At 40.8% G+C, this 22,170-nt stretch overlaps 1 protein-coding gene across 2 annotated transcripts in view; it reads left to right on the forward strand.

Moving 5' to 3' along the window:
* Window positions 1–7,016: 7,016 nt before the first annotated feature.
* DCAF5 (DDB1 and CUL4 associated factor 5) overlaps window positions 7,017–22,170 on the forward strand; it is a 64,338-nt gene continuing 49,184 nt past the window's right edge. The window contains exons 1-3 of one of the 2 annotated variants that reach the window (XM_079309634.1): window positions 7,017–7,279; window positions 16,951–17,094; window positions 21,263–21,299. In XM_079309634.1, the coding sequence (XP_079165760.1) occupies window positions 7,066–7,279; window positions 16,951–17,094; window positions 21,263–21,299 (395 nt within the window). In that variant the 5' untranslated portion in view covers window positions 7,017–7,065. Of the gene's footprint in view, window positions 7,280–7,349; window positions 7,461–16,950; window positions 17,095–21,262; window positions 21,300–22,170 lie in introns of those variants that run through there. The other variant, XM_079309635.1, reaches the window with a different exon arrangement.

Raw genomic sequence — 22,170 nt, forward strand, 5'->3', positions numbered from 1 at the left:
GGCAACAGGAAAAAGTGATGTAGAGGAGGGACAACCAACCAGGAAAACCAGTGGGGTGACAGGGGTGGAGCACTGAGGCAAAACATAGCTAATGGGGATCAGGAGAGGGGAGAACATTCTAGGGAAGGTACATATTTGGTAAATGGGCAGAACTGGGGTGAACAGAGGTGACATCAAGAGCATTAACCAATAGAACTTAAGGGATTAACATGTACCTGCAAGGGCCTATGGAAGGCAGGAAATTCTCACCGTGCCCCAAGAGGTGTTTCTCCTCTGTTGTTCTTATCTCTGAAAGACCACATTGTTTGTGACTTTGGTAGTGCAGGTTGGTCCTCTATTTCTGTGTTCTGTAGTGTGTTGTTTTAGCATCCATGCTTTTGTGTTGTCAGGCTCAGGAAATCATGGAGCTGCTTCATATGCAAACTAGTTTGAAGGGAAAAGAGGTGGAATCTGGGGATGCAGGTGAAGAAGATGATGCAGCTGGGCTCCAGGATTCAGCTGTCCCACTGTAGGGTAGAGAAGGCATCCTTAAGAGAACTCTGTCAGAGCTCAAGGTAAGTATAGAATACTTACACAGAACAAATCTGCAGATGGACCCTTCATAATAAACTAGCACCCACCAAAAAATCTGAAATAGCAGGTTTTCCTCTTACAATTATTTTAGTTTCTAAAGTAATAGAAGTGTAAATTTACAATAGAGAAAAATGCAGTAAAATACCCCAATATTTATTACACAGTGAAAATCTCAGAGAGAAGATGATAGCTTTTCTCTAAGTAAGAGGATTGTATCCCTGGTTGCATTTAAAGTCTTTATTTTTCATGGCATCAGTGACATTACAGAGCCCTGTAAGCCACAAGTCTCTTTAAGAGCTTGTCTTATACCTATATAGCCATTTATTCAAGAACAAATATTAAATTAAAAATAAATTGAAGCAAGTGATGAGTGCACTCTGCCAAAATGAAACAAAACAAAAAACAAACAACCCACAAAACAAACAAAGACACAAACAAACAAACAAACAAAAAAATCCCACAAATTCCCAAAACCTGATAGGGACACCAATTGCTGGCTTAGCCTTTCAAGAAATCTGTTACAGCAGGTGACTGCAAGCCTTTACATGGTAAACAGTAATATTTATTTATCTGTGTCTGTAGCCTGACCTGAGGTTTCTGCAAAGGTCTCTGTCAAAAGACTGATTTTTATCCTGATTTCCTAAGGAAAGAAGGCTTATGAAATTATTCTATGTTGGTTTTTTTGCCTCCGGGTCCCATTACTTCCCCCACTTCCCTTGCCAAAAAAAGCATGTTTAAACTATTGCTAAATTCCATCTAAATTTGTACAAAGGTAACTTAAGTGAAATGCAAAGCCAAATGGATGAAACAGGTCCTAGTAAAGCTATCACTGATAAAATGGTAAGCATGTGCAGACACTGCTTAATATACATATGAGACAAATCCATAGGAAACCAGGCTTCACTTGTTCTGCTGATCACAGAAAAAATGAATTATTTTTATAATGGCATTAGCTTATCCTTTAGGAGGGAGAAGGCTAGGGTAAATGAGTCGGTGTTCAAAGGAAAATCAATGATCATGGAATATCAAAGGGGAGAGGCTCCAGTGAAGACTTAAATTGCTGGTAGCAGACAATGAGCAGAGAGCTGCATGTAGTCCCCACTAGCTCATTAATAACACTCTCTGTGGGGCCCCATCCCGAGCTACAGAAAAAAGCCAAACTAACATTTCAACTCCTGATTTGATTTATCTTCCGTCTGTCCATGCTATTGATGCCATGACTACATATGCAAACAAGCGATTTTGAGCAGAGTTTATTTTAGCAGGGTTGATACCAGGAATGCAGTAGAGTTTCTTTCCTCAAGAAGTCAGAATGAGATCAGTTTCAATCAACTGTGAAGCCACATCCTAAAGGTGGAGTCTCACATTGCAACAAAGTGGATAGAAGGTTTAGCTTCTGTTGAAAAGGCAGTTCTGCTTCCCTCTTCTACCTGTCAGCATTCTTCTCCAGTCTCAATTCTGCAAATACTGGTACCTGCTTGATTCAAGGAATTAAGTGAACAGAAAGCTAGCCCAGCAAAAAAATGGGTTTTCTTCTGGTTTAACTCCTTGTACTAACACATCATACAGCCAGCCAGATCTCAGTGAAAGTACATCCTAAGCCAAAAGATGAGTCAGTGGTAGCTCACTGAATGGATCTGACAGAGTTTGCAGGTTTTGCAAAGAATCTGAAAAAAACTCAGAGGTGTAAAATACCAGATAATCCCATGAGAATGAGTTGTATTAACATCAATCATCATCAACGTATTTCTGCCTTAAGTGCCAACCCTTTTCATTGCTTATATAGAAACAGAGATGAATTTCACAATTCCATTTCTTGAAGAGCTGCTTAGCTTACCCCAATAGTTCAGTCCAGAAGGCACTCTGACTCACACTCACAGTTTACGGCTGCTAAGAATATGACATCCCCCATCTCCAAAACTCATCTCCCAGCTGGGCACTCCAGGCTAGCTTGTGCTGATTTTGGCACTCATTGGGACACTTCCACGAGCCAAATAAACACATGGCAGACAAGCAGGTCCAATAAATAGCAGCATCAGCACAAAGAAAGGGGCAGAACATAGAGACACAAAAAAATAAAGCCACCTTTATGTGGCAACAAATCACTAGATTTGCTTAGCTGCATGTAAACCTACATAGCAGAACAGCAAGCTCCAAGGGGAGTCATTTGAGAAAACAATCCTTGTTTTTCCTATCTTTCTGGTCCATGAAAGTAAGCAAAAGGAGAAAAGCCCAGAAGCCACCAAATTTTCACTAGAGGGGATAAATTACACAAGCAAAATTATTTTTTTAAAAATTATATGATTAAATATGATGTAATCTTCTTGGTTTACCCTTTCTTTCTATTTCCCCTAAAAACAATAAAATAGTGGTATACATAGACAAATGAAAAAAAGCCTTGACTCAGTTCTACTTTCCTAATTATGCATTCACTCTCTCTGACTCACTCCATAGACATCCAACAATCAGTGTCCAAACTTCTCAGTTTCCACTCTGGATTAACCAAAGCCAACCAAAGGTTCAACAGAACCCCAAGAAAAGTATTTAAATCTCATCCTTTCTTGCCTGACACAATCAACCATGCTTTGCTTAAATGCTTTTTACCTATATAAGACTTCCTTACTAGTGTTTGACAGACTCTCAGAGAGCTGTATCCTTGGTCTTCTGTTACCCTCCTACATTATCGCTGAGTTAGCTCAGGGAAAGAAGCAGATCCATAAATCATTTGCAGAGAGATATTAATTTATTTGTATTTCAGATCAGATACCTCCCCCTATCCAAACTCAAAACATAGTTTTCTTCTCTCTTCTGTGAATGACTAGCAGGAAATTAGAGCTCATCGGAGCAAGGACTCTTCCTAAAAACCCTCTTATTATCTTCTTTGTGAGTTTACCTGACACTCAAGCTTGTTTGTCAGCTGTCAGGTCTGACTGTCTTTGTAGATCCTAGCACCCAAGGTATATGTGGCAGTTCCAAAACAGCCCTTTGATCTATCCTTGCAGCTAAGACCATTGTTCTCTTGCTGATTTACAAAGATTGCCCTAATACCAACCCCTGAGCATTAACCAACACAGCTCCTAACACAACAGCCACTAACCACTGGAAATGTCAATCTGACAACAGAGCAAAGCTGACTGTAGGCCTCCTATTAATGATCAAATACACCACAGCCATCAAATGGAAACAACTAATGCAATTTAACCAATTCTCCCAATTAAAGTTTGTTCAGAAAAAAAATTTGAAGGGATAACTTTGTACCAGGATACAGTAAATCCCGATCAGCTATTGTCAGTTCTTCCAGAGGCAGAACAAAAATACTGTGGCATGGACAGAAGCTAATATGAGTGCAATGTGACACCATGGTCATACCTCATCCAGATCAATTTAGTACTGCTGAGAGACTGGGTTCTGCACAGCCTTGGAATTAACAACTCTGAAACTGCAACCCAAGATTGTTTACATAGCTCATTACTCTAACCACATCACTTCTCTATTTGAAGGATTTGCCTAGTTCCTCTTCTGTATTGCATCAAACATTATTTACTTACCTTCATTTCCAAGGGTATCAACAGCAAGGCACCACCCCGTTCATTATCTCCCATTTCCTTTCCAGTTGGCTCCTCCACTCTGTTGGCTACCTGTTGAAATTCCAGTCAAAACATTTGTTGTGCTTGATTTCTTGCTGCTTTTGAGATGTGGAGGAGACTATAAACATCCTACAGAATTAAGCAGCTGAAGCAGTGTGTACAGGCAGACTCTGGCTTCCTGTGCCCTTTGAGTCTGGCCAGGCTCAATCCAGTTTTGTCTGTGACAGCCAGTCTCAGTGTAGCACCCCTCATGCTAACATGTCCCCCAAAACAGCAACTTGGTAAAGTTTGACCTGTTTGACTAGCTACTGTCAGTACATCAATTCCATTGCAAGCTGCAGAATGTTCCTGTTGAAGTAGACAAAGATGCTTCACTGATCTGATGCTACTTCAGTATGACTCAGGATAACAGTGTATGTGCTTTGGAGAGATAACAGCACTCTGGCTTTATTAACACAGAAAGCCATTCTTTTCCAAGGAAGACATTACTTGTATATGCTATGAAAACTTCCTTAGGTGTTATATTCAAAATTAATTCAAAAAAAGGAATCAGAGAGTGAAAAGAATGCTTACCAGTACAGTTTTTTAACCTGCATGGTCATGTCATTGGGCAGAACAGATTGGCACTCTACTATTACTTTTCTTTTAAATTCTGACTGCTTAGAAATGTGATTTTTAAAAACCCACAAAAGCAAACAAACAAACAAACAAACAAAACACCACAACAAAACAAACCCAAACTCAATTAAATCTTTCTTTAAAATCCTGGAACTGGGGGCTTAGGAAATAGTTTTATTTCTATGCAAAACCATGTAAGTACACAGCTTTTCTAGAGACTGGATCCAGAATGTGGAGAAAAAACACTGGAGATTTTATTATATTATTATTTATTTCAGTACAGAAACCAAAGATACTCAAATATATTCGGCCTAAACAATACTTTAGGAAAGGGGAAAAAATGAACTGCACATTGGGAATTTAGAAGTGAGCAACATTTTCTGATATAATTGTAATGGTGCAGAATGTCATGGCATGCAAGCAACAGCTATATAATATGATTTTATAGCAATATCTGAAATTTACCTAAGTCTGAAGCTAAGGTAATAGTCTCAAACCATGATGGGCAGTGTCTTTGCCTCTCTGTATTGAGGGTGTTATATTGTAATAGTTGGCCATCAACAACTGGAACTAAAAAAGATCCTTATGTACAGTTCAGATTTGAAGAAGTTAACTGCTCTGTTTTCACTTCAGTTGTGAAGCATTGTTAATTGTTCATGTTAATGCGGTTAGTGTAACCTTTTATGTTCTTTTTTAAATTTCTAATTAGAAGATAAAGTTTATTTACTTTTGTTACGTGTTAAAATTAAGGCTATAATGTCAAATAAAAAGCTTGGTTTTTGCTGGATTTGATGCTCTTTCTATAATCTGAACCAAGAAGAAACACAAAGTACTTAGCTGACTTTCTATAATGAAATAATTTCTATTTTTATGGAAAAGCTGTCATCAGAACATGGCAGTAGTCTCACAGTACTCAGTCACCCTGCCACATCACAGTTTATGTTGGGGAGGGTGTTCCCTCAGCTTATTTTAAAGTTTGAAGGCTCCTAATTCCCAACAGGTGCAGTGCTACATAAAGATGGCCAAGATGGTAAGGCTAATTCCTCTCACCTTCTGAAAACTGTATCTTCCCTAGGTACTGGTGCCATGGGGAAATATACACTTGAAAGTCTCAAGCTACCCTCTTTGTGCACAGACATGCAGTGAGATGCTGCAAGGTAGGACTGGTGTTCTGTGCAGTGCCTCACGGACATCACTGTTTGAATGATACTCCCGTTGCCTGACATGGCATCAGATGATACATGAGAGATATACAAGGTCCAGAGAAAGAGAAAATATATTCTTATTCCAGTAAGGTAAAGGTTGGTTATTGTTAAACAGTGAAGGACATCATAGATCACTTCCACCTGATTAGCCATCTGTGTTTTGGGGTTTAGTTGACACTGCGGGATAAGAGAAGACAATTCATCTGTACTTCCAGCAGGACTGCAGAAAAGTGTACTGACTCACTTGTGATGGTGCAATCCTCCTGTTTCCAGTGTCTCTGGGGAAGGAGCAGGAGAGAGCAAGCTATGAAACCTCGGACATGCCCCCTAATAACTATCATAGAGAAAATAAATACAACAACAACAACAGAAAAACCCCTCCAAACTAAACTCTAAAGCCCTAATGCTTTAAATTCCCGCAGAAATCACTCAGCATTTACAGGGGACTAGCCCCACTGCAAACCACCAGCACTTGAGCTATTTTCCCCTCATCTTCCCCCCGGTGCGTGCCCGCCCGTGGCTCCGGAGCGCTCCCTTGCCATTCGCCGCTCGGCGGGAGCACCTGCGGCACAGGTCACTCAGCCGGGCTGAGCGGCGGCGGGACGCGTCCTCCCGCGGCTGCTCCGGGTGGCGGAGTACCCGTTCCCCGGCAGGTCCTCCGAGTGACGAGCGTGTCTTTCCCCCAAAAGGTCCCCGGAGCGGCGAGTGTGTCCGGTCCCCCGCAAGTCGCCGCAGCGGCGAGCGTGTCCTTGCCCCAGGAGGTCCTTGGAGTGGCGGTCGTTATCGTCCCCCCGCAGTTCGAGTGTGTCTGCCCCCCGTGCTCCAGCAGCGAGTTAACCGGCGGCGGCGCCACGCTAGAGCCGGGCCGGGAGGCGCGGGCTGCAGCTGAGGATCAGCTGCTGAGGGAAGCGGGGAGGAGCCAGCGGGATCAGGAAGCGGCGGAGTGTCTAACACCTCTCTGCCATGGCTGGCTAAAGAAAAATCATCATAACCATAACAAGGGGGGAAGCGGGGGAGGGGAGGCGGCGGCGGGGGAAGGGGCGGCGGGGGAAGGAGCGGCGGGGAGCGGCGCAGGCGGCAGCATGAGGAGGAGAGGCAGCCGGGGGGGCAGCATGCGGTCGGTGGTGGGGTTCCTGTCCCAGCGGGGCTTGGAGGGGGACCCCCTGCTCACCCAAGACTTCCAGCGAAGACGCCTGCGGGGCTGCAGGAACCTCTACAAGAAGGACCTCCTGGGCCACTTCGGCTGTGTCAATGCCATTGAATTCTCCAACAATGGAGGCCAGTGGCTGGTCTCAGGTAAAGCGAACGCTCCCGTCCCTCGCCCCCTCCCGCCACCCCCTCCCCAGGAAGCATCTTCCTCCCCGGCCGCCTCCCCTGCGGCCCGGGGGAGGGGAGCCGCGGCAGCGCTGCCCTGGAGCCCTTTCCCAAATCCACCGGTGCCCGGGAATGATGTTTTCTCAAGCAGGGATCTAAAATGGTTGACAGGTTTTAAATTCTACTATTATCGAGGGGGGAGCCCTGGACAAAGTTTTTACGAGAGTGTTTCCCGGGCGCTGGGGGTGGGAGCTAGGGGTGCCCTTTTATTTGATGGCTCGCGTGTCTTTCCTCTTAAAAGAAGAATTTCTTATTTTGGGGGGACGACGACGGCGAAGGAGCGGCCCCGCGGCGCTCATTGTGGGCACCGGGTGACATTTGCCAGCGCCGTGCCCCGGGCCGGGGGTCAGCAGCCGCTGCCGAGGGCGGGCGGCGGCCCCGAGTTTGGCCGGGGGGCTGCAGTGCCGCTCGGCATCGGCGGGAACCGCATCGCTTTAATCGAGCCACTGGTCACTTCGGGGGCACCCCCACCCCATCTTCTTTTGGGGGAGGGGAGTCGGGTTTTGTTTTGTTCCTCCTCCCTCCCCTTGCAAGGCGCGTTTGTGGAAGAGGGGGATATATTTGCGGTGATGGATTTTGGCTTAAGGTCCCCTGTGTTGCCTGCCGGGGCTGAGGGAGCCATAGGGGTGGGGGATGCTGTCAGGTAGGAGGGAGGCGAGGGCTTGACATCAGCTGCGCCACCGGAGGGGGGGAAAGGCTCTGCACCCCCAGCCAGGGAGGGGCTGCGGGGCTCGGTGGCCGGCTGACCGCCTCCCCCCACCCCAGCAGCGCTTGGCGCAGGTGCCTCTTCCTGCTTCCCCGCCTCCGGGCTCCGAGGGGCGGCAGGGGAAGGAGGCAACTTGAGGCCGGGGCCTGGCCGGGCGCTGCAGGCCGCGGTCTCCTCGGGCGGCTCTTAGCGACAGGCCGGGGAATCGCGGGCCCATCCCGCCCGCGGCGCCCCGGGGGCTCGGGCGCTGAGGGGTCGCGGCGTTCTTCTCCCGCCGGGCCCCGGGACCCTGCGCTGGTCTGCCAGGGGCAGAGACCTTGGAGCGGCGGGGAGGGGGCTGCCGGCCCCGGAGGCATCGCTCGTACCGCGCCGCCCCGGGCAGGGCCGGGCCGCCGAGCGCGGTGTCCATTGCAGGCCGCGGTCGGGGGCGGTGTGTCCCGGCCGCCCCTGGCCCCGGGACAGCGGCTGGAGGCAGCGGCTCCCTCCCGCTGCTCTCCCGCGGCTGGGGCTGCCACAGGTCCCTCCCCAGGGCCAGCAGCGGGAAAGGCCCGTTCCCGTCGTGGGGGGCAGCTGCCCTCGGGGGAATCGCAGAGGTCCTTGGCAGCTGTGTGGAGAGTGGTCTCCGCTTGCCAGGGGGTTGCTGACCTGGTTATTTACCGAGGGCCTCGGTTTCTCTGTCCACCTTGCAAGTAGCGACGGGGGCTACTAAGGAATGTGATGGAGGAATGGCTGAGCGGACAGTGTACTGCCTTGCCGTGGTGTCTGGGCAGAGATGAACCGTATCACTCAGTGGTATCAGTAATAACTTCAAAGAGCATTCAATAAAAAAGTTTTTATGACTGGTTACTCTTAAGTGCGGGCAGAATACAGACCCTGTATAAAAGTGGATCGGAAGCTGATACACTGAAACCTTCCTAAATTTAACATTCTTACCTGAAGAAACTTGCAAGCATATGTCCAGTGATTTCTGAAGTGTCCGAGAGGGTTCTTAGTGTTTCTGTTAGGGATTCTTTCAGTTTTATGCACCTGCAGCTTCTGAGATATGCATCCATTTAGCTTGTGAATATATATGTGCATACATACATATATATGTATATAAACATGAATGTGTATTGGAAGGGAATGCTGATTCACCCATTCTAAAGTTCCCATTTGTGCCAGTTGTCATAATGGTTTGTACTGGTCCTTCTCCAGTAGAAAGCAGAGTGATGTATTTTTACTTATAAAGTGCTACAGAGAGCTCAAGTGTATCTTTCTTTTACTTTTTTCTTTTCCATAACAAGTGATGGAAACACCACCAGTATTTTCTGTTCTTCTTGCTCAAAAAGGTGTCAGGATATACTTTAGGTCTTGCCGCATCATCCATGCACTTACCTATGTTGACATCCATTCTTTAGGCAGAAGTGTGAACAGTCCAGGGCTGGAATGGACTTTTAAGAATTAATTTTGTCCAAACTGCCTAAATCAAGGTAGGTTCAGTGAGAGAATGAAGGCAGAGTTCACATCTAGTGGATATCTAAAAAAAGTGTGTGTCCAGTTTTCAACTTCCTGACTTTTCACAGGGCTTCAGAATGTTCAGAGGGTAGGGTTTTCCTCCATACTAGAGTTCTACCCTCCTAAAAAAATAATTAAAAAAAAATTTACATGTGCTAGCAGTGCACAAATTTGGGATAACCAAGAGCAGATTACCTTAGGTCTTACCTTCTACTGATGCCATGAGAAAATTAAGAGCTCCGATTGTAGTAACTTTCTTTTTAAAAAGTTTCATGTTATCCATGACCATAATATCTAGAGTGTTTTGTGGGCCATAGCAAGAGCAGCAGGTGCTTTGTTCTTCAGTCAAGAAGAAGAAATTAGAAGTCCAAATATTTATCAACACTCTGTTAAATTTCACACCTTTATAGGACTAAGCTTCATTAAAATTACACTCAAAACATTCCTTTTAAACCCCATACTTGATCCTAAATCTCTGAGAAATAGCAACAGCAGGAAGCAATGAGGAAAGATAGAGTGTAAGCTGCCTCTGCTCTAAAGTTTTACAGAAGAGTTCCTTCAAAAGGCTTCCAAATGCAGATAAAGCCTTAAAATTGGTGGCATGAGGGTCTCTCTTCCCTCAAAACAGTCAGTGCAGAAGTAAGGATGAGATGTTGGGTGCTTCCAACTGCACTCATAACAGTTAAGATAGTTAACAGGTATCTTGGAGTGCATGAAAAGGAGAGTGCAAGCAGTCTTTTCAGTTGTTCAGTCATAAGTAATATGTATATTCTTAACCTAGAGAAGTCTGCTTTGGCTGAGTGACTTGTTAACATCTTAGACCTTGTTTACCTTGTTAGAGCTGTTTTAAGTACAGCTGATATAGTGCATTCATAGTGGCTATGCCAATGCCATTGAAATACTAGCCTGCTTCCTAGTCAGTGCTGTTCTCATCACTTGGCTGGAATGCTTTTCTTGGGTACGTGTCCCACTTTTTTTTTTTTTTTTTTTTTAATATGTCTCACAAAAGCAAGTCTGTAGGGCTAATGATTACTGTTTCAGTAAACAATTGAAACTGCTTAAACAGGGTTTATATTGCAGTTGGAGATAATTTTCCTGTTAGGATTTTGGAGAGAACTTCAGTGTAGACAAGCCTCAGCAGGCTCTCCAAAAGCATGTTTGAAAATTTTTGCTATCTTAACTTTTTCAAATTTTATATTGGAAACTACATGTTTAATAGTACTTATTTTTGTTCTTAACCATGTTTCAAATTAAAAAAGTTGAGGCCTACAGATTGAATTGGGGGACAGTCTGGAGATTCTTTCTGTACCTATGTGAAACTCAACAGTGTCACTTTATAGAGGGGAAGAAGGGCAGAGATTAATGTTTTTGGGCAGGGGTACTAGAAGGAGAGACTGACATAACGACAAGAATTTTTACAAATTGAAATAGTCAGGAGGAGGAGGTGGGCGCTCAGGAGAAAGTATAGTATTACAAGCAGAAAAAAACTAGCTGTGGAATGACACAAGGGAAGAGGAAAGCTTAACATATAAAAAAAGGTTTAAGGGGGTTGAAATTGGTTAAAACTTGCTTCTGGATGAAGTTGAAAGATTTTATTGGGCAAAATGTGTCTTTGCAACACTTTATGTTCTAAATAGTAATTTACTTTTTTTTTTCTTTTAACAGTTTGAGAAACATGTGACTGTCCATGCATGGAAATTGAAATCACCATGCAATGGCCTGCAACCAACTTATGCTTTCCTCACATTTGCCAAGCATCTCCTGCAATTTGACTTCTTAAAACTCAGCTTTACTTGGTCTGTGAAACAGTCTTTATCCCACCCTTAGGTTTGGTGGATATGTTTTCCTGTTTGTTTATCTGACTGTCCTTTCTCATGCCTGCTATCTTTTACAAACATGAGTATCTTTATCAGAACCTCCCACTTTTTTTTTTTTTTTTTTGCATACTTTAAACTGCATTTTCAAGATAACTTCTGGGAAGTACTGTAATCAGAGACTTACTTAATCCATGCTAGTGTTCTTTTTCTCTTGGGTTTTTTTCCCATCCTACCAGATAATGCAGAAGTTAATAGTTACTCTATGATCCTAAATTTGTGAGAGTGCTGGAAAGTATTGGAAATGCATCTATAATTTAGCTTTTTCATAAATCTGAAGGAACATGAGATTAAAACAGGGGAATGAGGTGAATTTATCAAATGTTGTGGAGTATTATTTCTGAATAAGGGGATTGTGTATCAAGTGTGTTTTAAGGAGCAATGCTCTGATCTTAGTCTTTATAAAGCAGAATTCTCTGTGAGGAGGGATATTAGATTCAGTTGCTACGTCATGTTTTAATTAATATCTGAGAAATTATAAAATTTCTCAGGAAAGATAGGATCAGGCAGTAACAGTTTCAGGGAATAGAAGTTGAAGTTCAAGTTAATTAAGATACATTACAGGGGAAAAAAAGTGTTGTGTTTTGAGAGGGACAAGTGCAACCTGCATCATGTGAATAAAAATGATCAACTCTACAAATACACCACAGAGACTAGCCCATAGTAGTGTTGAAAAGGATCCAAATGCATAAAGATCACAACATAAATGTGATCAGACATGACAAAGCACATGAAGTAAACCTACTGTGGTGCTGTTGGGGCCTCAAATGGAGCACTGCACTCAGTTTTGGGCACTGTACTGTGAGAAAGATGTGCCCAAACTGAGAAAATTCAGAAGAGGGCATGAAGAATGATCTGAGGTTTAGAAGAACAAAATAGTGAAAGAAATGGTCCATTTAGTCTACAGAAAGAATAGCTCACTAGAAATGCAAGTCCTGAGCTGTATAAAGGTGTTTTAAATTATTATTATGTGAAGTTGTAAACTATTTTTTTTTGTCTACTGGGGATATGATAAAGAAATGGTCTCAAATTATAGGAAGAAAAGGATTTTTGGGTGCTGTTTGATCTTGCACTTTCCCTTCATCCTGTAACTCATTCACTTATTTCTGCTCTTCATTGTTTGTGCTGTGACACTTAGATAATTTAAAGTCTGAAACTGGTATGATGGAAGCATCTGATCAGGAGGATGGAATAGGCAGGGAGAGGTTGTTCATCTGTCATTTGATTTACTGTCAGGTCAACTTCTTTAACTAACCTGTGCCTGAATGGCCACTGAATCCAATGGAAGGGAAAGCAGCAAGAGCACATGGCAAGGGGGAGTGGGATTATATGTAATGCCAAACTGCACCCTCAGGCTTGATATAATAGGCTGATCTGCCTAACGGCAAGGATAATGAAAAACTGAAATAGGCTGCCTAAGGAGGGTGTGAAATCTTCCTCAGCAGTGGTTTTTTAAGAACAAACTTGAGATTTATCTTCTGAGAATAATTCTGACAAAGCCTGGTCTTTTGCCTTTGGCCAAGGTCAACTAAGTGATCAGCTTCTTGAAATACCATCCAGTCCTGCCTTCTGTGATTCATGCAACTTCTGAAGTAGATACAAGCAATAAGACTAATCTTTCATGTCATGATTTAGAAGTATTTCCCACTTGCCATGTAGGTTCTTTAGCAAATGGACCTGGTATATGGGAGATAAAGGGGAATAGTGGTCTTGAGCTTTGTCCAAAACCAGCAAGGTTAATGCACTCTCAAACTGCAGTTTTTCAGTACTGAACTGGAATGATTTAGAAGCGCTTCTATTAGTACACAAGAACTCAATGTGTTTCAGGAGCTATGCAGATACTGTTTGGACTAGATTTGGTAAGGGTATGTTCTGGCCCTCTTCTAACTGTTTCAGGTCTAAACCAAAGAGATTTCTCTTCTTCTGTCTCTTTGAATGTTTCTACAGATTTGAGCCTGCTCCTGTAACGAGCACTGAAATACTTGACTAATTAAATCTTTTTTAAATGTGGTTCCTTTCTGAAAAATAAGTGTAGAATGGCATTGTGTAGCTCTTAGCTGGGTCACACAAACTTACTTTTCAAATTGTCAGCCATACAGTCCTAAACAGAATCTGTCTAGGAAAAAATTAGATGAAAGTGAAGCTATTTCCTCATTGTAGATGTTGAACTAACTGGACTGAAACCCACACTATGGACTGAAAAAATTACAAATTCTCTGTTGATCTTTAATTTTCAGAAAACCCATATGTGGAGCCTTGCTAATGTATTTGCATATGAAGCCATAAATCTAGGTTTTCCAGATGTGATAAACCTGTTGCTGTTGGTATATTCTCTATATTATTTTAAGAACGTGGCGTCTGCTTCAGTTGTAGAATTAGCGTACATACACAATAAATTCACCAAAAATTGAAAGCATTTTAATTAATCTGCATTTGCCAATCTGCTGCACAGAACAAATGCTACAGACCTGAACTTTCCTGTAATTCTCAGACTTGTAACTTCTGTTGTATGCAGTTTGTGTCTGATGAATCATAATACCTTACTACAGAGCATAGAACATATATATTCACATTTTCTTTACCTTCTCCCTGTATACCTGCCCATACATGTGCACCTCCCTCCTTTCTTCCCTCTTATGGTAAGAATCAGGTTTGGGTAATGTAGATTGCATTTGCTGGTTTGAGTCAATTAAGACTTGCCTCTTCTTGGGTATTATTTGCCTGTGACTTAACACTGCTTCTCTGGCGTGAGGATGTGGGGATTGTTGAAGTGTCTTGTTTGCCACAGATCCTCTGTGGTCCAACACAGAGTAACTTTTTTTGGATAATTTTTTTTCCTGGTGGAACCGGCCTTGAGTCAGAATTACTTCAACACAGTTAATGTTATTATTTTGTTAAACATTTGTCTCGGTGGGATATGAGAGAAATAAAACTGAGGAGTGAATAGGTGTAGAAGTTCTCAAAGACAAGAATGTACAAGAGAATACATAGATGGAGGAGGAACAGCACTGCTGTTTGGGGAACATTTAAAAGCTCTTAAGATATGGAACCACCATATTTAAAAGCTCCTAAGGTGTGGGACCATTTGGTGCCACCACCAAAGTTTCATGGAGATCTAGGTGTCTGCAAAGAGGGAAACATTATTATTTAACAGGAAAGTACTTTCCAAGGCAAACAGGCACTAAGGTATAGGAACTTATAAAAGAGAAGATAGTGGCAACTTTTCATGCTATCAAACACTTTTCTACACAAGTTGCAAATTATCCTAATCACACTGTATTTAAATGATTTTTTTTTTAATCTGGACAGTGGTTGGTGGAAATGATTATGAGTTTACTGTTAAAGTGAGACACCTAGATGGCTCTGCTGTTAGGTAGGAGGATGTGTAGACTTTGTGCAGTGGTTGTGCAAATTGGTTTGCTGTGCTACCAATTAACAATATGTAACTATGTTTTGCCCTGAAATGTCTTTTGCAGAAGGCAGTAAATGAAGTCTGACAGAAGCAATGTTGGTGTTAACCTGTGTTAAATGTTGCTTAAATTGTTTTTCAGGTAGTGATAACATTATGGCATTCAGTATTAATCATATTTCTATTTTATTACGTTGCATAGATATAGAAGTCAAGTTGCATGAAGTAGGAGTATAAATCTTAGTTTCAAGTAAGTAAAAATACATTTTAAGTACCTTAAAAAGTAAAAGCCTTAGACTTTAGCGTGAAAAACATAGTCCTAGACATTAGCATAGAAAACAAGTCTCATAAACAATTCTCAGTGAGAGCTCAAAAACATAGTTTTAGACATAATAAAAATACAATGGGAATATTGCTTACATTCTTCAGGTGTATATCAATGTTTCTACTTTCTTGTGGTTGGCAGCTTTGGGAAGTATTCTCGTTCAGTGTGACAGTTACTTCTTTATCTTATCTTGAATAATGTGGTCACATGTTTCGACACTCATGTGTTTCTATGTCTCCCTATTACAAGCTCATCTGCAATCACTAGAGTGCAGCTTTCTCTCCTATTTCTAAATAGAAAGGAATATAAGTCTCCATCAGTTTAGTTGACCTTAAATTACTGTGAGATTCTGGATCCATCAGATTTGACTTGTTCTCAGTAGCTATCAAATGCATCACAAATCTTTGTATCATGTACTCGTTTGATATGTGAAGTAAAAAATCAGGAGGAGGAATACACAATTCCATGGAGCATGGGTAATCATAACATGCTGCTGTACTGTCTATCAAAGTGTCATAAAATCTGTTAGGAGACTCAAAGGCTGAGAGACTGTTTACTTGTAGGATGTTTGACATAACTCAGTTCCATGGGAATATTTCTTAATAGCAACCTATGGTGTAAAAAGTTCTAAGAAATGTGATGAACCGTAGTAATGAAATCTATTTATGCATTTACCTTTTTTGTATGTAAACAACAGGTCAAGCAATTTTGGTTTATTTTTTTCTCTTTTTGATGCCTTTGTCCTCTGGATAGCAGCTCAAAAGGTCTAAGTTCAGGCTTCTGATTGTGCAAAGAATTAGTAAAATGTTTTAACTGTAATCAGCATGTTTCTGGTGTCAGTTTTCACTTGTAATGCCATTCTCTTTCATTTGTTATCAAAGACAGATACCAAAAATATTTTGCGTCTGACTTGAAGAAACTTTATTCAGACTTTTTTTTTCAGACATTCATAATTGCTGCTGAGAATGCTGACCAATACAATAGTACCTTGATTTTTTTATTTTCCTAATAAATAATAACTTAATGCAGTTGAAGCACAAACAGTCTAATGTTTATTTTATGTAGAACTGTTTGCCAGACAGAGAAGGAGTCACTTAAATGTATTTATGTATAGAGCTCTGAACTAAGAACTGCATGTAGGCAAGCCATTAGGAGTACAGCAAGATGTAAAGCAAGAAAACTGAGCTTCCTTTCTTCAGATACTCTCTTTGTCAGATCTTCCCTTCAGAAAGATCTGTCTTAACCTTTACAGGTCTAGAAGGCATAGCTGTGTGTACTGAAGACTTCTGAAGGCTTCAGTAAAATTTTTGAATCTCTTATCAGTCCTGAGCCAACCTATGCTATGAAGACTGTGCAAAGACTGTGGGAGGATATACAGTTGTCAGTGAAAGGGGGAGAAAGTTCATGTTATATGAAGAACACAAGCAATGTTGGCAACAAGGAATTGGCATAAAGCATTTTACCAACATGTGTATGTGAATTTGGCATGTAAATTTCTGAGTTTCCAGGTTACTATAGGTTGTCACTACGTGTTGGCAGAATGGCAGCTGTTTAATTCAAACTTTTCCTGCTGATTGCTCTGTTTTCATTAATTTTAATTGAATACCTGACTGCATGACATCTTAATGTAAATGTGTGCCTATATATCCAAGAAGGCATACATTTTTAATGCTAATTAAGGTTTTAGCAAAGCTTTTTATGAATAGGTGCAGAGTTAAATAATTTGCCTGTAATCAATTCACACATGGCTCAGGCAGTAATGCACATTTCCTTTATTCCTTCTAGGAGGGGATGACCGCCGTGTCTTGCTTTGGCATATGGAAGAAGCCATCCACTCGAGAGTCAAACCAGTTCAGCTGAAAGGGGAGCATCACTCTAACATCTTCTGCCTAGCTTTCAACAGTGGCAATACAAAAGTGTTCTCTGGAGGTAAGGAAGGAAGTGTACCCTGATTTCACATGAAATCAGGAATAGAAGCCACGAGTGAGATGCTGCCACACATGAGATCTGGAAGGTGTTCTCAGTCAGCAATTTGAATTTTTTTGGGAGCAGGGAATTCTATAGCTAGCACAACATTTTTAATTTTGCCATGCCTTTTTCCAAACTGCCTGATGCTTGAAAATATTTTCTACTACTGATTTCAATGCATCCTTAGATGGCTCATGAAGGACTATTGCCATCTATTGGTGGATCACGTTTTCTTATACCCCATTTCAGTTCTTACTAGGTAAGCCTCTGCCTTTTAGAACTGTTGGCACATTGGGCTCTGATAACCCTTGACACTCTCATCTCTTTTTAATATAAATCTACTTTTTAATAGAAAGTTTAATTCTGTCTTAAAACTAAGGTAAGAGAAGTGGACATAACTTGTTCTGGGGTAATAGTTCCTGTAATTTAGGTCCATTTCACTTGATTTTTAAAGTGTTGAGATAGGGAAGAAAATTGAGAACAAAAAAGCGCAAGAGCATCAATGCAGTCAAGTGCCATTTTCTGCTGTACTTCATTTCCACTCTCTGACATGGTCACTGAATGGAAGAGAATTTCTGTCTTTCTTTAGTATGTCCATTAACATACAGCTAGACTTACTTTAGAGTACTATGGGACTACTTGGTCAAAGCCCTTCATTACCTTTTTGACCCAAGATTTGTGAACTGTAAATCAATGCTAGAGATGGATTCTGAGTGCATGTGAATGGTGGAAGCTTCTCATCCTTCAGTGTTGTGTTAAAATTATAATATCCCATAGAAAACAAAGACAAGACAAAACTTCAGCTGGAGTCAGATTTCAAGGATGAAATTATTAAGTTGTACTTCTCAGGTGGAATAAACCCCTAGACTGTCAAATAGTGATGCCTATCTTCTTATTCTGGGTATTGCTGTTTGTTTTATGAGAAAAATAGCAGTACATGCTGTCCTCAAATGAATATATCTGCACAAGTGATTCCAGTGGAATTTTGGGCCACAGTCTCTTTCACTTTAGTTTGAATTCAGACAAATGGAACCTTACATGAATATTCAAGGAATGAAGTGTGCCAAATCTTGCTTGACAAGCTGGAATGGTGTTATCTCATGTTCAACTCAGCCCTCTGTCCACTGGGCTTTGCTGTCAGAGGCTGCTGTTTTCACAGGAAAGGCAGAGGAGTGGCTTGATTATATGTACCTGGTTACTGAAGTTAACACCTTCGGTTAAAGATTTCTATGATTGATTATAGTGGTTTTTTGCTAAGATGCCAGGTTAGATGAGCTGTGACAGCTGATGCACAGAGAAACTGGCCGTTCTCATATCTTTTTCCTCCTCCAGTTTGCATAAAAACACTGTGCCTCTGCCAGAAATTATTTCCATTGGAGGAGTCAGGAACTCTTTCAGCTGCTTCATCAAGATTCAGTGAGCTCATCTGCAAGGGCTGTGAGTCTGACTCTTGGATCCCTTGTAAAGAGTCATTTTGCTGCATGGCCTAGATGTACCATCTGTTTTATCTCTGTTGGTAAAATGGGGCTAGCTATATTTATTCACTCAATGATGTTCTGGGAGATTCTTAAAAAGTCAGAAAGAATTGTGGGTTCTAAGATCTGCTGGTTGTCACCTACACCCACACCTGAGTTTAGAGTTGTATTTAAATCATAGAAGTTGAAATACTTAAAAAACCCCCAAAACAAAAAATTAGAATATGTAAACTAGCACAAGTCACACAGAACCCAATTTATTCTGTAAATAAATGACTGCCAATGACTAATGACTTTGGATCTGATGACCTTTCTCTGAAGCAACTCTTGATAATAGAGGAGAAGGGATTTTCCACTTCAATACAAATTGGATTGCATCCAAGGAATTTCAGAGCTCTCTACTTTGAAGGAGCAAGCACCCAAATAGCCGTTACAAATATGGAAGGCAGAAACTGAGTGGACAATGTTTTGCATGTAATCTCTGGAGGAAAAAACTGTCCCAAGGAAGTTCCCATCTCTGAAGAATATTTATGCCCTTCTCTGTCCACACACATTGAGAGTAGAGCAGCATTTGAAATGGAAGATTCCTTCCTACTAAACTGCGTGAAGTTTTTTGTCTTTGCCCTTAGTGTTAGGTATATGAAAAGCTGAAATAAACCTATGGGAAATTTAATTTTTTTCTTTTAAGCTGTTATGTGACAGATTTGGGGTTTAGGCCACCTTAACTGTACTCCTCTGTATGTGCTCTGCGGTATTTCACCGTGACAAGTATAACTGAAGGGAATGGCAGATTGTTTCTGTCTTTCTGACTGTTGTAACTGCAGTTATCAAAACCAGAGAGACTATAGATGACACAGTTGTGTACACAATTACAACCCAGTTAGTTTCAATGAAGAATGAAGTCTCCAGAGTTAAAGTAAAAACACTGTAAGTAGGAACCCCCATGGGCTGAACAGCAGTGATGTCTTCTGCAGAGATGAATTCTTACCAGAAATATCCAGATTGTGGTTAGATTTTTGTCACCATTTTCTCCTCCCACACACAAGAACAGAGGAAAACAGTAGTTATTCCACTCTCTTTTTATTCTTTATTTCCCATTTTGAAGCTTGTGATGGAAGGGAATTTGATCCCATGATGACTGGATGCCTGAAACCAGGCAACTGGAATGATTCTTTTGTTCATACTGGATGGAGACTGAAGAGCCAGGAGTGCCTGCTAGAGGAAGTTTTGTCATTGGAGAATCTAGGCAGTGTTTTTCACTGGTGAAATACATAGGGACTCGAGTAGTTTTACTAGGTATAAACAGTGTGTAATAATATATAATGGGCAATTCTAATTACAATTAATGATCACAGGACATTTGCACTTAAGTGACTTGTTTATTGTACTATGGAAGAGATGAGCTACTGCAGTAATCTGAGGCTGGCAGGATTTTACTAAGAGCCTGAGCAAAGAGCAAATGACTGTAGAAAATCCCATACCTCACTAGTCAAAGAGAAACTTTCTCATATTTCTCTGTTGAGACAGAATACAACTGAAAAACATATGAGATAAATGAAAACTGAAATCTTGCTTCTTCTGAACATCTGTCTTTAGTGTGCATTAGGAAAGCTTCACAAGTCTACATCACAACTACAAAGATATGCAGAGCATAAAAATACAACTTTGCAGGCTATCTGGTTTTGTTTTGGTTTTTTTCCCCAAATATAATATAATATAATATAATATAATATAATATAATATAATATAATATAATATAATATAATATAATATAATATAATATAATATAATATAATATAATATAATATAATATAATATAATATAATATAATATAATATAATATAATATAATATAATATAATATAATATAATATATTCTCTGAAGAGGAGCTGACAAATTTAGGTAATAAAATATTCAGCACAGAGACTTAAAAAAAAAGATCTGTTGTTACAGCTTGAAAAACTCTGCATGAGCTATGGGAATTACTTGGTGGCTGTGACCCTCTTAGCCTGCACACATGTGGTTAGTTTCCATTATATTCAATTGGTGTGATCAAAGAAAAGTGACATGATTGTCTGGTTACTTGGTTTGGTTTTTGTTAATACAGAAAAAATTACATTGGCCATCATGTTCATGCCTTCTCAATGGCTGCAAAACCCTGAGTGCTGACAGTGTTATCTGGCAGTATTTGATTGGGGAGCCATGTGCATTTCATTTATGACGTCTCTTTTCACCTTCAACAATCTTTATATAGGGCATCCTTTGAGCAGGAGGAAAGAGATATTTTCATCAGGGTTTAAAGTGTTCTGCTGCTTCATGTTCTTTATTGCAAATTTCCCGAAACTAAAGCTCAAACTGGACAAAAAAATGATAAGTAGCATATTTAAGTGGAATAAGCATATAAGTGGAATTATTTGTTGACCGGGAGCAGATGAAACAGGTTGGTGCATTTGGTCGTGACTGGCGAAATCACATCAAACCTTTCATATGAAAGAGCAAAGGGTAACCATGTAGCAACTGAGCTGGTCTTCCCTGTTTCAATATTGGTTTTGAAATTTTAATTTGTTTTTTTTTAAGTGGTTTGGGGTTTTTTTTACCATAATGCTTTTTAATCGCTAGAACATGGTGTTAATTGCTTATATTTCTCTTTTTAGGCAATGATGAGCAAGTTATACTCCATGATGTTGAAAGGTAACTACACTGTTTACTTCCACTGCTTCAAGAACTCCTTTAATGTCCCTTCACTGGAAGTGTTTTCTGTTTCAAATGAATGGTTTAGGAAAACCGTGTTTTAATACTGAAATTTGTTTTCTATTTATTTAAATTCGTAACTGGAATGAAGTATTCCCTATCACCCCATTTTCTTTTTCAGCACTTGGGCTCTGTATTATTTTGACCTCAGGAAAGAGAATGGTTATTAAATATATATGCTCTCCTACAGACAGCACAGTAGGTTCTGAGTAGATTATTCTGGCACAAAAACAACTGTTGGCACATACAGACTTCTTGTTTTTCAACAGACTCACCTGACTTGTGTTTAAGATGGCTAGTGCTTGGCCTACCTAACTTCCTTTTGAAACTTTGGATGCAGCTGCCTGATTCTGCATACTAACATGGATAATATGGGTTTTGATACTTTCCAGCAAAACTGCAAAATGGTTGGGAATTAGGTTTCATTGAGCTACATCAAGATTAGGCTGTTAGTGGAAGTGTAATTAATACAGTAGCAGTAATATGTATTGCATTTGACTTCTCTAGACGTCATGTCTACTGAGCTTACTGCTTTTGAAGTAAAAAAAAACTTTAACATTTTGTCTATACTAATAACTTCTACAGATTTAAGTGCTGATCATTCATTTAATAGGAACTCAAGAAAATAAAAAAAAAAAACCAGGAAGAGGTATATGTAAGAACAGAGAAATGTAAAATCTTACACTTCTATGAGTTTCCTGAATAACATTATGGACATATTTCTTGATGTGTTTGTCCAAAGCCTTTTGCATTGAACTGTTCAGTGTATATCTGCCTTCCATCATACCTTATGCCTGCTTCTTGCATAAAT

The sequence above is a fragment of the Erithacus rubecula genome (genome assembly GCF_903797595.1).
Source record: "Erithacus rubecula genome assembly, chromosome: 6".
In the NCBI taxonomy this organism is placed as follows: Eukaryota; Metazoa; Chordata; class Aves; order Passeriformes; family Muscicapidae; genus Erithacus; species Erithacus rubecula.